Genomic DNA, 16,411 nt, shown 5'->3' with positions numbered 1-16,411 from the left:
CACACACACACACACACACACACACACACACACACACACACACACACACACACACTAACACACACACACACACACACACACACACACACACATATATACACACACACACACACACACACACACAGAGAACTCTGTCTCAATGGTCTACAGTGTTCATGTGCACTCAGCTCTATCGGTCAGTAACTCTACACCATTATGTGAGCAGCTACTTGACAACATTCTGTTTGTAAATGACCTACATATTATATAAACTCTACTCCGAGAGAGCTCCGAAAAATGACCACTGTGTGTGTGTGTGTGTGTGTGTGTGTGTGTCTGTGTGTGTGTGTGTGTGCGTGAGTGCGTGCGTGCGTGTGGAGGAGGGGTCATGGAATGTTGTGCTTATTGTATGAGTTTGCATTAGACCGCTGGTCTTCTCAGCATAAAGCAACTTACACAGGCTTCAGTGACCACTCACCAGCTCTAAACCTTTTGACGTCAAGGACTTGTATTTGTATTTTACCACGGACAACCCATCTGAAAAAGACTTTTGCAAGAAGAGAAGATTTATGAAGAAAAAATAATAATAAATGAAATCTTTCGGCATGCTAATATACATTTCTAGGAAGAGAAAGGCTGTAAGGTTATTAGCTTCCAATCTCCCATTGATGACGTCACTGGTAGGCAGGTTTCAGAACTGTCCACAGCACTCCTCGAAGGTAAAGTGAGTAGACAGAAATGGCGTCATCTTATAATGCGTATTAGTGAGGAGCATTTATATGAAGATCAGGTTGAAAATGGGTTCCTTTAAGCCCCATTTAAAAATATAGCAACAAAAATGAATTTGACTTTTTCTCTCTGGACTTTTGCTCGGTGGGTCCTGACTGAGTCTGACCCACTTTGGATTAGGACCCAAAGTGGGTCAGGACCCACTATTAAGGGGAATACTGGCCTAGAGCCTCAGTGGAGCAGAGACAGAATATGTGTGTTAGTAGTGCTGATGGTGACAGTACTGAAAGACAGAACAAAGAGAGACTTTACACACTACACTAACCAAAGGACTTTAAACTAACCCAGTGGTTGTCAAATGTCTTCATTTCAAGGTCCCCCATAACTCTGAGGGCCCTTTACCACCAAAATAACTGGTTCTAGAACTGGTTCCGTTCTAGATTCTTTCACAGAACCGGTGGCCATTTTTTGGTTCCAGTTCCGAAGCAACTTTTAGGGTTCTGAGCCAATTCATTTTCAGTGGAAACACTCTGAACTGGTTCAATATTAGGCAGGAACCAAACCAAACCGGTTCAACCCGGTGGAAAAGGGGCCTGAGAGTGTACAAATGAAACAGAATGGACATTCGGTTCCATTTGTACACTCTCAGAGTTACAGAACTGTATGGGTCCATTTTGAACCAGAGAAGAAAGAGAAGTCGGCACACAGCTTCAGCTCCACAGTGTATTATTGTATTAAAACACCGACATTGAATTCAGAGACACGATGTTTCGGCCGTAGCTGGCCTTCATTAGGTGACAATAATCAATGACAATGACAACCTCTCTTATATGGTATTGTGGGTCACGTCATGTGACTGGCACAAAAACAGGGCACGTAATTGTTACAAACGCCCTTATGTGATCATAATAGGAAACCAACCACCACATCAAACAAGTTCAGGAAAGAACTTGCTGGTTTGAGAAAGAAATGTGAACCCCCTCAGACCCTGCAGGTCACAGACTGAACCTGTACTCTCTCTGGATAATATGTTATAAATGAAAGCTAACTTCTCTGTGGTCTGTTTGCGTCGTCTCGCTAGGTTCCTACGAAGAAGCTGAAGAAGTTTGAGAAGGAATACCAGACCCTGAGAGAGAGTCAGCTTCAACAGGAAGACCCCATCGACCGATACCAGGTACCCCCCCCCCCCCCCTAACTGTCACCACTACAAGTAATGCAATTTCAGTTCTTAACCTAATCTTAACCTTTTATCTAACCTTGACCCAAATCTTAAAACTTAAAATGTGTCCTCAACATTTCCATTTATTTCCTATCTTTTCTATCTCAGTGAGGACATTGGTTCTGTGTACAACTGCATATGGATGTGCATGTACACGCATGCACGCATGCACACACTCACGCACGCACGCACGCACGCATGCACGCACGACAAAGACAAAACAATTATGTTCAGGTTCCTACTAAAGAAGATATGAACTTGATTAGTTCTGTACTGGTTATTGAACTGGGGTTCTAAACTGCTGCTTATCAGGGACTCATTTAGAGCTGGGGAGCCCAGATTGTGTTAACTACCGGTAATAGTACGGTAAAACAAGTGAGCACAGTGGTGTAGTGCAGTGGTGGACGAAATACTCACACTTTTGTGAACGTAGTGAACGTATCAATAAAAAAAACAATGTAGAAATGCTTTGTTACAAGCAGAAGTCTTTTTACTTGAATAATTGTATAAGAGTATAGGCATCAAAATGTACTTAAAGTACCAAAATTTTTCATTTGTCAAGTGTTCAAAATGCATAAAAAGTATTTTGAAATCTACAAGGTCACGCTGCATCGCAAAGCTCACAGCGCATTGCAAAGTCACGTGTTGTGAGCTTGAAGACCAGCTATTTTCAAATAGCCAAAGTATACAAGGATGAAGTGGTTAACAGGTTAACTGCGGACCATTTATGGACGTCTTTTAGGCTAGACTGCCTAAGTTTAAAATTACCTTTGAACAATTAACTCGAGCAACTCGGGTTTAGTAGTCAAAGTGTTAATGCATGTTTTGTAAAAAGTATAATTATAATAATAATAATCTATTAACAAAATAGTTATATTAAAAGTACAACAATTGAGGTGTAGTGGAGTAGAAGTCAAAGTACAGACATTTTAAAATATTCCAGTAAAGTAAAACATTACGCAAATTTGTACTGAATTACAGTACTTGAGTACATGTACATACTCAACCACCACTGGTGCAGTGACTGTGCCTCCTCTCTCTGTGTCACTGGTCCATTCACACAGTGCTATCATTTCTCAGGAAATCCTCACACAGCGACAGCAAAACACTTCTCCAACTGTTTCCTGCATCGGATGGGGTTTGCTGACGCCACAGCCTTAATAGCGCCACCCTCAGGCGAAAATAAATCAATGTTAGATTGTGGGTTGAACCCTAGTGTTTTTGTTTTGTTGTTTGTTTGTTTGGTTGCCACCCCATTGGCCAGTATGTCCAGTTAGGCATAAGGAGGAGCATGGCCACTAGTGGCTGCTAGTGGGTCTTTTAGACTCTTGGTTTTGTGGGAGGCATACTTTGGTACATAGCATTGGTCCGACTGGATTAAGGTTGGTGAGGGGTGCGTTAAAACGACCAGATTAAGGTTGGTGAGGGGTGTGTTAAAACGACCAGATTAAGGTTGGTGAGGGGTGCGCTAAAACGACCTGATTAAGGTTGGTGAGGGGTGCGTTAAAACGACCGGATTAAGGTTGGTGAGGGGTGCGTTAAAACGACCGGATTAAGGTTGGTGAGGGGTGCGTTAAAACGACCTGATTAAGGTTGGTGAGGGGTGCGTTAAGACGACCTGGTTAAGGTTGGTGAGGGGTGCGTTAAGACGACCTGATTAAGGTTGGTGAGGGGTGCGTTAAAACGAACGGATTAAGGTTGGTGAGGGGTGCGTTAAAACGACCGGATTAAGGTTGGTGAGGGGTGCGTTAAGGGTTGGGAGAGGGTTGAGGTTAGGTTTAGGTGTGCTGCCCCGTGGGAGGTTAGGGTTAGGGTGAGGGTTTGAGATATCGGACCAATGGTATGTCTAACCTGCTCCCGGTTTTGTTTTAGAATACATTTGAGCATAATCTTTGGCCATTGTTGACATTCAGCGGGTCTAGCACTTCAGTGTACAGTTTCCCTTCCTTTTACAATACAGTACCAGTCAAAGAATCGCTGCTTTAATTTAAGGTCCTGTGAGGGTATTTTTGTTAAAATAAGTGTCAAATATCTACATATTCTGACAGTAGTCATTGTTAAAAAAGTGTCCGTTGAGTAACAGGGGCCAGCTCTGTAATTAACAGAACATACATTTCCAGGTCAGAATACCTGACCTCGTGAAACTGGGAAGTGATGAAACGAGCAGATGGCATTTAAACTGGAATGGGTGCTCTCTCCTGGTTGGGTGAAATTGGTGACCCATGTTTTTAAAGTGAAATATGACTTTAAACTTTTAAGCAATAAACATTTTTGTTTTAACCGAAATACATCACTTAAGAGCAGCTTTAGTGCAAGCTGTGATGATGACTTTCCTGACAGAGTATATGCATTGTACAGCAGAGCATGTTGGAAAGAAATTCCATTTGTACACTCTCAGAGTTACACACCTGTAAGGGTCCATTTGGAACCCCCCTGAAGGAACCATGAGGGTCCCTGGACCACACTTTGAGAATGGGAACAGAGCCTTCATTAGTATCATTCATTGGTAAAAGTAAGGAAGTGGCCCAATTTCTTTCCAATATGGCTGCTGCTGTGCATAAATCCTATAGCTCAGGGGAACCTAGGTCTCAGGAATTATAAGCAAACCTTAGCTGTCCCGTGGGAAACTGTTACTTTTCAGGAAATTGAACAAAAGAATGTGTGGCCTATGGATCCAATGAAGTTATTACTCACAAGCTTTCACTGATTTAGAATACATAAAACACCTGTCACCGACTAGAAAAAGTTGCTGCCTTTGTGTGACGCTGTGATGCGACAAAGTAGGGAATTCATTTTTGACAAGTTGAAAGTTGAATTGTTGGACATACACGGTTTCTAACCGACCGCTACGAAATGCTTTGTTCATTTCATTATTTCATAATTTATTTATCCGCTGAAAGCTACGTTTTTGTGAAGGCATGACACGAGCAGCTATTTTTAGTGTCAGTGTCAGTGTGTATAATGTCAAAGAATGTTTCACGTTTTTATTTCTATTTTTATACTTTTATAATTTTTCCTTTCATGTCTGCAGTTGTTGGATCATTTGTGTTCCTTACATCTTTTCCCAGCATGTGACTCCTGTTCATGAGATGCATGTCAATAAAGTTTATTTTGGGTTGACGTTGTAGCTTGTTAGCCGTTAGCTTGTCTGTTTAGTGAAGCGGAGACATCATGAAAGGATGAGATATTTATGGCTTCTGATGACCCAAAACTGTCACTAGAATACTTTATTCTCATTATTCTGTCTGTCTTCTCATGGTTTTGCTGCCCAAATATATTTTGGCTGTCCTTTCTATGAGAGAGAAAAAGAGACATTATAGGGAGGGAGACAAGCAGTAGCAAGCAGGAGACATGCAGTAGCACATCTGAGAGGGAAATGGTATAGGAGAGACAGACCATAGGGAAGCTGAGAGGGAGACAGACAGTAGAAGAGACAGTAGAAGAGATCGAGACGGTGTGACACCTAACCATTTACACTGTAGTAGAGAGAGAGACACTCTGAACCCAACCATTTAGACTGTAGTAGAGAGAGAGACACTCTGAACCCAACCATTTACACTGTAGTAGAGAGAGAGATGAACCCAACCATTTACACTGTAGTAGAGAGAGATGAACCCAACCATTTACACTGTAGTAGAGAGAGAGATGAACCCAACCATTTACACTGTAGTAGAGAGAGAGATGAACCCAACCATTTACACTGTAGTAGAGAGAGAGATGAACCCAACCATTTACACTGTAGTAGAGAGAGAGATGAACCCAACCATTTACACTGTAGTAGAGAGAGAGATGAACCCAACCATTTACACTGTAGTAGAGAGAGAGATGAACCCAACCATTTACACTGTAGTAGAGAGAGAGATGAACCCAACCATTTACACTGTAGTAGAGAGAGAGATGAACCCAACCATTTACACTGTAGTAGAGAGAGAGACACTCTGAACCCAACCATTTACACTGTAGTAGAGGGAGAGATGAACCCAACCATTTACACTGTAGTAGAGAGAGAGATGAACCCAACCATTTACACTGTAGTAGAGAGAGAGACATACAGAGATAGAGACAGATACCTCAGGGCAGAAGAATAATGTCAGAAGGAGAAGGGTAAACTCCCCGATGAATCATGTGTTCAAGTTTAGTCCCTCCTGGACAGAGTGTGTGGAGTCTTGTGTGTGCATGTGTTAGTAGACATCAGTGTGTGTCGGTGAGTGTGTGACACTGTGGATTCGCTGCGTTGGCGGTTGGACACACCACTGAGAGGAAGGTAAGCTGTGTGCGTGTGTGGTTGTGTGTTTGCTGCGTGGATGCTTGCAGCACGATGTGTGTTTCCTGTCATAACGCAGTACGCCTCGCCTCGCTCTGCAGCATGCACGATGAGTGGCGGGGGGGGGGGGGGGGGGTAGATAGGAGCTGGGACAGGAAATCGTAATCAGGGTCATATGACCCTTGTTTGTCACTAACGAGGTGAAGGTGGTCATGTGATTATGTCGATAGACAGATGAAAGTTCCATGTCATGAGACTCACTTATGACCTACAATGGGGACTGTGTGTGTGTGTGTGTGTGTGTGTGTGTGTGTGTGTGTGTGTGTGTGTGTGTGTGTGTGTGTGTGTGTGTGTGTGTGTGTGTGTGTGTGTGTGTGTGTGTGTGTGTGTGTGTGTGTGTGTGTGTGTGTGTGTGTGTGTGTGTGTGTGTGTGTGTGTGTGTGTGTGTGTGTGTGTGTGGCATGCAGCGTGTGTGCGCGTGCGGTGGGTGCACAATCTCTGCTTGACAACGAGGCCCGGCCCCAGTCTCCCTTGGCTTGATGGTGTGTAGATGCGAATACCGGTAGTTGAATACATTGAACACATCAATGTTACGATGTGACTCATCCACACCGTTTCAGTGTCAGCCAGTGGTCTGCCAGTGTGTGAGTCATTCTAGGATTATAAATCAAGGTGTTTTGGACATACATGGAACTGCCTTCTGGCAGGCTGCTGACACCAGCAAGGTTAGTCACAGGTAGTTTATGTTCATAGATAGTTTGTTAAATACATTTTAACCGCTTGAACCCAAGCATGCCTATTCTGGGGGGAAAATTTGTCCGAAGAGATTTGGTATATAGAGAATAGCTGTCCCAAGTACGGTTGTAACTCGATTCAATTGAGGGTTTAAGTGGTAAATGCATTTGTGCAATTATGAATTTAGTGTTGCCTTTTATTGTCAAAACAGACTGCCAGACTGCTTGACTTTAGCTCACTGCTTCAGTGCCTCAGTTCAGAGGCTTAGAGGTTCGGTTGTGCTCGGCACTGGTACAGTACTTAAGTACAATTTTGAGATATTTTTACTTCAGTCGAGTAATTCCAATTTCCAATACTTTTACTTCTATTTCCACTACAATTCTTTGAAAACTTCAGTTACTAGTAACTTTGAAGATTTTGATTTGTATCACAAAACATACATTACCCCCTTCAGCCCTATTATTTCGGCCATTTGAAAATAGCGAGCTACAAGCTAGCTTTAGCATCATGCTGTTTGATTATTATTGATTATTGATTATTATTAGCTTTAGCTTTAGCTTTAGCTTTTGCTTTAGCATCATGCCGTTTGAATGGTGGTCGATTGTTCCGCAGTACCATTCATCCTACAGAAAGCATTATAACTAACTAACTAACACTAACCTCACACTAACCTAACATATTGTGTACTTTTGGGACGTCGGAATAAAGGGCAGCCCAGTTTGAATTCATGTGGACTAGCTTTGGCATCATGCAGCTGCTTGAATGAACAAATAGCCTACTACAGTAGCTTTGGCATCATGCTGCTTGAATGAACACGTACTAGCTTTAGCATCATGCTGTTGAGCGAGTGTGGAAGACACAGTAGTTATGTTTCCATCCACTTCTCTGGTACAAGACCCTACATGTGAATCTATAGAGTAGTCCCCAGGTGAAATATAACTCTCAATAGAGGAAATACATCTATAAAATAAAACCGTTTTGAGGAAAGAAATCCAATCAAATTCAGTGCTTGCTTAGTCAATTTTGTACACTGACAGAGTTGAAGGCAGTATGTATTTGCCCTGTGTGTATAAACAATAAATACATTTTTGTACCCATCATTTTCCTTTATACCAGCAGTTATCAGCTGCTGGTGTAGTGTTGTGGTGTTTTCTTGCAGAATCACACTGCTCTCTTCCTGTATTTTGGTGTTTTTTTGTTTCGGTAGACATGACCGTCTACACTACAGTGAAAACACCCAAACCCAGCTAGGGTGTGTTTCTGCCGCCGGTAAACACCACCACACTACTGCACTGGCTGATGTGTATCTGTTGTTTTGTTGTGTAAACACAAGGCAAAGTTACATATTGAATGCCTTCTGTGCAGAACTGAACTTCTGTGTAGAACTAAGTCATTCCACACCAGTGATTACATAAAGAAGTGATTAATATCAGTGTTTAATCACACAATTCCTTTCCCAAGAAAATAAAAACCATCCCAGCTCAATCTATCATTAACATGTTGGTATAATATTATTCCAATATGCTTATTATGAATGGAAACATAACTATCAGTTCTCCCTGAGCTCCACCTGGAATGCCTGGATGCAATGCATTGCAGAGACTAGGGGCTATATCTTGTGCCACCCCTTATCCCTAAACGTATTTGCCATTATTTTTCTATTTTGAAAAATAGTTTACAAGCTCACAAGGTGTCGATGTAGATTGGCTAGTTGAACAATTTTAGATTGGCTATTTGTAATATTTAAAAAAGTTTAAGAAAATAGTAAGAAAATGTCAAATAAGTTTAGGGATAAGGGGTAAGGTGGCGTGCAACATATCGCCCTAGGAGCACAGAGATTTGTTGACCATGTGTGTGTGTGTGTGTGTGTGTGTGTGTGTGTGTGTGTGTGTGTGTGTGTGTGTGTGTGTGTGTGTGTGTGCGTGTGCGTGTGCGTGTGCGTGTGCGTGTGCGTGTGTGTGTGCGTGTGCGTGCATGTGCATGTGTTCTCCCCCTGTGCAGAGGGAGAACCGTCGTCTACAGGAGGCCAGTATGAGGCTGGAGCAGGAGAACGATGATCTGGCCCATGAACTGGTGACCAGCAAGATCGCCCTGCGTACTGACCTGGACCAGGTAACTGACACACACACACACACGCACATGCACACGCAGACAGACAGACAGACAGACAGACAGACAGACAGACAGACAGAATCACTTAATCATTTCCATTGATCTTAAAACAAAGTCAGTGCCAGGGCTCGACGCTTAGCATTTTTCCAAGTAGCACGTGTGCGCCTAAGTTGAAAAATCTAGTAGCACACAAATTATTTTAGGAGCACGATGAAAAATGATGTATTTTTAAGGGGCGCTAGCCCCTCCTATATACAGCCTTTGTCCCCACACATCTCAAAATGAGCCATTGACAATCAACAGAGAAATTACATCAAAATTCTGCTAAATATGACATAAATTAAACACCATTGACATTTAAGGGAAAATGTATGTCATATGTAAACGAGCAAATCAGCTAACCAATCACAGGCAACAGGCATTCTGATTGGCCAGTATGAGATGATATCAGATGATGTATGATGACAAGAGCGCCCCTCACTTAACATGGGTGTGATTTTTCTTTAATGAAGTGATATGAGGTAGGGGTGGAAAATAATATGTCAAAATATTATATCACTATCTTTTCAGCAATGATCACAAAATAGTGATATTCATCATGATATCATTGTTATGTTTGTTTTCATATAATCTATATAATCAATTTGTTTTATGCTAATACTATCCGTTTTTATCCTTCTGTTTTCTATCATGTTAGTGTGACATTCAGACAGTGCAGAGGCTGCTCGATGGTGAATTAGTATTGTAACATTCTCCTTGGCTTTGACTGACTGACTGATATTAATACGGTAATCCAGCCAGTTCGGTCATTCGCATTATCATTTATGCTGGGCACACGCTTTTGTAAGCAAACGCTAAGCAAGGGTTGTTTTTGATAATCAATCCGTCCACTCCATGTGTGTGTGTGTGTGTGTGTGTGTGTGTGTGTGTGTGTGTGCGCGCGTGCGTGCACGGCTGCACGCTGTTTCACCCGCGTTTGGTTAAAAGTAAGTTACGTTTGAACTTTGAGCATTACAAACAGACTTTGCAAATAACGTGTCGCCGTGTCGGGGTCCAATAAATTCCTTCTGACTCTGTGCTATCATGCTAATGCTATCCCGCTCTGACTTATTTTCTGACTGCCACTGCTGACAGACAGAAAGCAGTGACAGTGCTCCGCTCCGTGGAGCAGCAACACAGTGAGGGGAGGGGCGGTGGGAGCAAAGGGACAGATCTACAAATGAACACCGCATTGAGCCTCGACACGTTGTTAGCTTGTAGCTCTTCTCTTTTTGGCGAACGACACCGCCGTTCAGAAATATAAATGTAGGTATAGAACCGCGACTATAGAATGTGCACTTGCTGTAGACAGAGACTTGTCTTTATCAATGGTCAAATCCTGTAGTCGCACCTGTGCGACAAATTTAATTTTACAAGTCGCACGGTGATATTTTTAGTCGCAAATGCGAGTACCTAGTCGCACTGTCGAGCCCTGGTCAGTGCATTATAAACTACTTCACAATCAGCACTGTAATATACATTATTTAAAACACAATCTGTGCCACCTGTTGGACAGAAAGTGTTGTGCAGGTGCCAGAGAAAAGGGACAAATAAAATAATAAATAAGCGTGGGCATGAACAAAAGATAAAAATATATATATATATTACGTCTTGGCACAGATGGGGCGTGCTGCTTAAAACGTAACCAAACATTTCTGGCACAGATTGTGAACTAGACAAAGTGCCAATCGGCACAGGTCTCCACCAGGGCAGGTCAGGTTGTGGCCTCATGGTGGCGCTATAACAGGCTGTTGAGGAAGATTTGGGCCGGAGGTTAGTGTTCGAGGGATGGAGGTACAATGTTTTTCCATGTGTGCATACATAAGTTGTATAAAGATCGATGCAGTTATAGCTAAAAACAGGAATTGGCCTGTTATAGCGCCACCGTGAGGCTGATTTTGAGGAAAAAATTGTGGCATGTCGTCCTCGGCCTAGTGAAAGAGAGAGTGAGATTTGTGGCCTTTTTTCGAAATGGACGAATCGTGTGAGCTTTGGAAGCCAATCTTAGCCAATCAGGATGGAAGATGGGAAATGGTGCCGCTCCGTGTTGATCACATGACTATGGAGATAGTGTATACGGATTTGCGTGAAATTTGGATAAAATCTGAAGGAGTAATAATAGAAAATGTGTTTTACATATGTCGGCCTCCTGGTGGCGCTATAAAGAGCAGATGTGAAAAATTCCAGGCAAAGGTTTTTCCTTGGCCTCTAGGGAGTTGGCATACAAAGTTATCCACAGATCCGTGCAGTTAGAGGTAAAACAGTTTTGGGCCAGTTATAGCGCCACCTTGAGTCTGAGTTGAAATTGTTCATGTGGCATTTCGTCCTGGGCCTAGTGGGAATGTGGGTGCACAATTTCAGGGAAATCACGCGATGTGTTCATGATTTGCAGCATTTTGTTTGAAACTGAGCACTCCTGTGAACTTTGGAAGCCAATCTTAACCAATCAGGATGGAGTGTGAGAAATCTGAAAGACCGGTTTCGTTGAATGGCTCTAGAGAGACTGTGTACCAATTTGCGTGATGTTTGGACAAAATCTGTAGGTGTACTGTGCAAAAACTTGTTTTGCACAAAGCGGCCTCCTGGTGGCGCTATAACAGGCCGTTCTGGAAAGTTTGGGGCAGAGGTTCATCGTTGGCATCCAGGGAGTGTGTGTGCAAAATTTGGCATCGACCGGGTTAACGGTGGCCGAGATAAGCTGCTCACGGACACACGGACGGACGGACGGACGGACACACACACGGACGGACGGACACACGGACGGACGGAGTGCAAAACATACTCTCCCCACATGCCTTCGGCCTGGTGGAGACAATAAAAGGGGATGTGTTCTGTATATGGGCAAGGCTGTCCCCTACTGGCCAAAAAGGGAATTCATTTCAACAAATTCCAAACTCAGTCACCAAACAGTCTGGTGTGCTGTGAGACAAGTCCAGATGTGCACTGGGATTTTGTTGTGGAGATAAACAGCAGTAACAAACCTACTACTAGCACTGCTTTGTAAACCAATATTGATGAACGAACCCTAACGTCCTAAAGTCTTTGCATTGGTTCTGCAATGCTGTGTGCAAGTTTTACCCCTACCTTGAATTCAGATGTCACCACACACGTATTAGTAGGCAGAGATCTCTGAACCTTCTGTTTATGCAAGCCTAGCAAATCACTTCTCTACATACCTCTACTGACGGGTAGAAACCAGCTATGTGCAAAATATAAACTTTTCAGGAAATGATGAAAACCATGTTTTTAGAGCAGCACATCAAATACAAATACATACGGGGCGGTGGTGGCTCAGGGGTAGAGTGACTGGATAGTAACCGCAAGGTTGCCAGTTCGAACCCGGGCTCCCCCAGAGTTAGTGTCGAAGTGTCCTTGAGCAAGACACTGAACCCCAAATTGCTCCTGATGTGCTGGTTGGCGCCTTGCATGGTTTCTGCAGCCATCAGTGTATGAACGTCTGTGTGAATGGGTGAATTGATGCACAATCTACAGTATGTAAAGCGCCTTGGATAAAGGCGCTATATAAATGCACCATTTATCATACTGCTTCATCAAAGTCGGTATGGTGAATTTATACATTATCCGATGTGTCCTATAAGAAACCACTTCAATCAAACAGTGTTTCTGCAACCACCTGTTCTTTACACAGATTCTTGTGAAATGCTTGACTGACATTCACACTATTGTGTTGTAATGCCCTCTTAAGCCAGATTTGATTAAGCTGTGTGTGTGTGTGTGTGTGTGTGTGTGTGTGTGTGTGTGTGTGTGTGTGTGTGTGTGTGTGTGTGTGTGTGTGTGTGTGTGTGTGTGTGTGTGTGTGTGTGTGTGTGTGTGTGTGTGTGTGTGTGTGTGTGTGTGTGTGTGTGTGTGTGTGTGTGTGTGCGTGCCAGGCGGAGGACAAGGCGGACATTCTGAACAAGGAGTTGCTGAACACCAAACAGCGTCTTGTGGAGACAGAGGAGGAGAAAAGGAGGCAGGAGGAGGAGACGGCACAGGTATCAATCTAGCACCTCAGCTGCATCCTCGCTGACTAGGCCATTCTTCCCCTGTGACAGACTGATGTACTACAGTACCTTGATGTGACAGACTGATGTACTACAGTACCTTGATGTGACAGACTGATGTACTACAGTACCTTGATGTAACAGACTGATGTACTACAGTACCTTGATGTAACAGACTGATTTACTACAGTACCTTGATGTGACAGACTGATGTACTACAGTACCTTGATGTGACAGACTGATGTACTACAGTACCTTGATGTGACAGACTGATGTACTACTACAGTACCTTGATGTGACAGACTGATGTACTACAGTACCTTGATGTGACAGACTGATGTACTACAGTACCTTGATGTGACAGACTGATGTACTACAGTACCTTGGTGTGACAGACTGATGTACTACAGTACCTTGATGTGACAGACTGATGTACTACAGTACCTTGATGTAACAGACTGATGTACTACAGTACCTTGATGTGACAGACTGATGTACTACAGTACCTTGATGTAACAGACTGATGTACTACAGTACCTTGATGTGACAGACTGATGTACTACAGTACCTTGATGTGACAGACTGATGTACTACAGTACCTTGATGTGACAGACTGATGTACTACAGTACCTTGATGTGACAGACTGATGTACTACAGTACCTTGATGTGACAGACTGATGTACTACAGTACCTTGATGTGACAGACTGATGTACTACAGTACCTTGCCTCTTATCTCCATATTCTAACTTTTTTTTGCCCTCCTGTGAGACACAGACCGAGTAGAAAGAAATTGTGCTAGTTTATCATGAGCATTAGTGAGGACCAATTATATGAAGATAGGTTGAAAAGTGATGTCGTCGTCATTTAAACGTTAAACTTTACTGTCACTAGTCTTCCCCCCCTATCATGCAGATTGGTTAAGGTTTTATTTATTAAAATATTTTGTGTGGATTGGACCTTAACACCTTTGTGTCTCTCTGCAGCTTAAAGAAGTGTTCAGGAGAGAACTGGAGAAGGCAGAGTCGGAGATCAAGAAAACCACCGCGATCATCACTGAATATAAACAGGTGAGTGTGTGTGTGTGTGTCTGTGTGTGTGTGTGTGTGTGTGTGTGTGTGTGTGTGTGTGTGTGTGTGTGTGTGTGTGTGTGTGTGTGTGTGTGTGTGTGCGCTCGCGCTGTGTGCGCTCGCGCGTTTCCATTTATATAATTTAGGAAATTTTAAAAACTTTTGCTGCCATCATTTCAAGTAAAGTGACAGATGATGTGTTTCCTTTACATAGAATAGGCAGTACGGTAACATTCATGACTTCATAGTCATACACATTATTGCATACAGGGTGCAACAGGGTGATAAAGGTCAGACAATGACATTCATATTGACATGTTGAAATTTGTATTTGTGTGGAAACATGTGTTGTAGCCTTAGAAGGGGATTAGGTGCATTCAGACACCAGAGGAAGAGCAACAAGTAAACATCAAACAAGTTCTGAACTTTGGTAGATTACAGTATGTCTCTGGTGTAACAATGGTTCTTGGCAATACATTCTATGCCATTGGAAAGCCTGTTTATTTCCCCTTTAAATACTTTAATTTTAGCTGATAAATATATAACTAAGAAACAAGCAGGTGCAAGACAGGCTCAGTACAGATTCCATGTCATTTCTGAACTTTTTGTTCAATGTTTATTAATGTTAATTAATGTTTTTAGTTTATCCTGCACCATATATATTTTTTATTTTTTCTTTATATATTGTACAAACAAAAAATTATAATACAAACAAAAAAGAAGAAAGGGGATAAAGAAAGTAGAGGGGGAAAGGGGGGGAATTTAGCAAATTATACAATTTAAGGATAGCTTTCATGTAGTACTCCTTAATTTACTTTTACTCTTTGTGTATTTCTATTTTCTCCACTTTCTTTTAAATTGTGCGTGTGTGTGTGCGTGTGTGCCTGTGCCTGTGCGCGTGTGTGTCTGTTTGTGTCTGTGTCAGATCTGTTCTCAGCTCAGCACCAGGCTGGAGAAACAACAAGCTGCAACCAAAGAGGAACTGGACATCGTCAGGGTGAGAATGGACTCTCCAAAATAGCAGATCTACAATATTGCAACTCATTGTATCCACCAAGTTGCAAGGTTGTAGATCTGCTATTTTCATTGTGCAACACTGTTGCACGGCAGCAAACATTGGAGATTAAGCAGACAGACAGGGCCTTTTTTTATCTGCCTTGAGTGTCTGTCTGTTATTCCAGAAGGAGATATACATTTTGAAGTCTTAAAGAATCTTCTAGGTGGACGTGGGGAGTTAGGAGCGTGACAAAATGATGATACATTTGTATTTATAGACAAATAAAGAATAGTGACAGTAGCATACCTGTGCTCTCCCTAGAGATAGAGCCCACTAATAATAGTAAAGGTGGTTGCACACTGGTGCATCTTTTTGATTCGTTTTGTGGATCCGAAAGTAGTAGGTGATCACTAGCTGTCAGCCTGTCACCAACACCCCACTAGACAGCTTCGGGAAAACAGATAAAATCCCAGCAAGGGCAGAATCCATTTCTTGCGACCGACGCCGTCGCGACGGACCAGGTCCGTCGGGAGGTCCGTCGGTCCGTCGGGGGGTCCGTCGGTCCGTCGGGAGGTCCGTCGGTCCGTCGGGAGGTCCGTCGGTCCGTCGGGAGGTCCGTCGGTCCGTCGGGAGGTCCGTCGGTCCGTCGGGAGGTCCGCCGGTCCGTCGGGAGGTCCGCCGGTCCGCCGGTCCGTCGGTCCGTCGGTCGTAACTCTGTCATTTCTCTACCGTTTTGGACGGGGGTGGTCTCATTTGAATCGTGTGGCCCCCCCGGGGGCGTCTATGGGGGTCTCGAGGTTCGGGGACCCCTGGGGGCCCCCAGGGACCCCCACATTGTAACTCTGTCATTTCTCTACCGTTTTGGACGGGGGTGGTCTCATTTGAATCGTGTCGCCCCCCTGGAGGTTTCTTTGGGGGTCTCAAGGTTCGGGGACCCCTGGGGACCCCTGGGGACCCCCAAATTGTAACTCTGTCATTTCTCTACCGTTTTGGACGGGGGTGGTCTCATTTGAATCGTGTCGCCCCCCTGGAGGTTTCTTTGGGGGTCTCAAGGTTCGGGGACCCCTGGGGACCCCCAGGGACCCCCAAATGGTAACTCTGTCATTTCTCTAGCGTTTTGGACGGGGGTGGTCTCATTTGAATCGTGTCGCCCCCCCTGGAGGTTTCTTTGGGGGTCTCAAGGTTCGGGGACCCCTGGGGACCCCTGGGGACCCCCAAATTGTAACTCTGTCATTTCTCTACCGTTTTGGACGGGGGTGGTCTC

At 43.6% G+C, this 16,411-nt stretch overlaps 1 protein-coding gene across 3 annotated transcripts in view; it reads left to right on the top strand.

The window, feature by feature from the left end:
* The window catches only part of rabgap1l (RAB GTPase activating protein 1-like), a 118,309-nt gene that overhangs the window by 88,386 nt on the left and 13,512 nt on the right, over positions 1-16,411 (top strand). For all 3 annotated transcript variants that reach the window (XM_083767494.1, XM_083767493.1, XM_083767495.1), the window contains 5 exons: positions 1,790-1,882; positions 8,928-9,038; positions 12,968-13,072; positions 14,067-14,150; positions 15,076-15,147. In XM_083767494.1, coding sequence (XP_083623620.1) covers positions 1,790-1,882; positions 8,928-9,038; positions 12,968-13,072; positions 14,067-14,150; positions 15,076-15,147 — 465 coding nt within the window. The remainder of the gene's footprint in view (positions 1-1,789; positions 1,883-8,927; positions 9,039-12,967; positions 13,073-14,066; positions 14,151-15,075; positions 15,148-16,411) is intronic.

This window comes from Protomyctophum parallelum (genome assembly GCF_964188405.1).
Source record: "Protomyctophum parallelum genome assembly, chromosome: 6".
Classification (NCBI taxonomy): Eukaryota; Metazoa; Chordata; class Actinopteri; order Myctophiformes; family Myctophidae; genus Protomyctophum; species Protomyctophum parallelum.
This window is presented reverse-complemented; position numbering and strand designations above follow the sequence as displayed.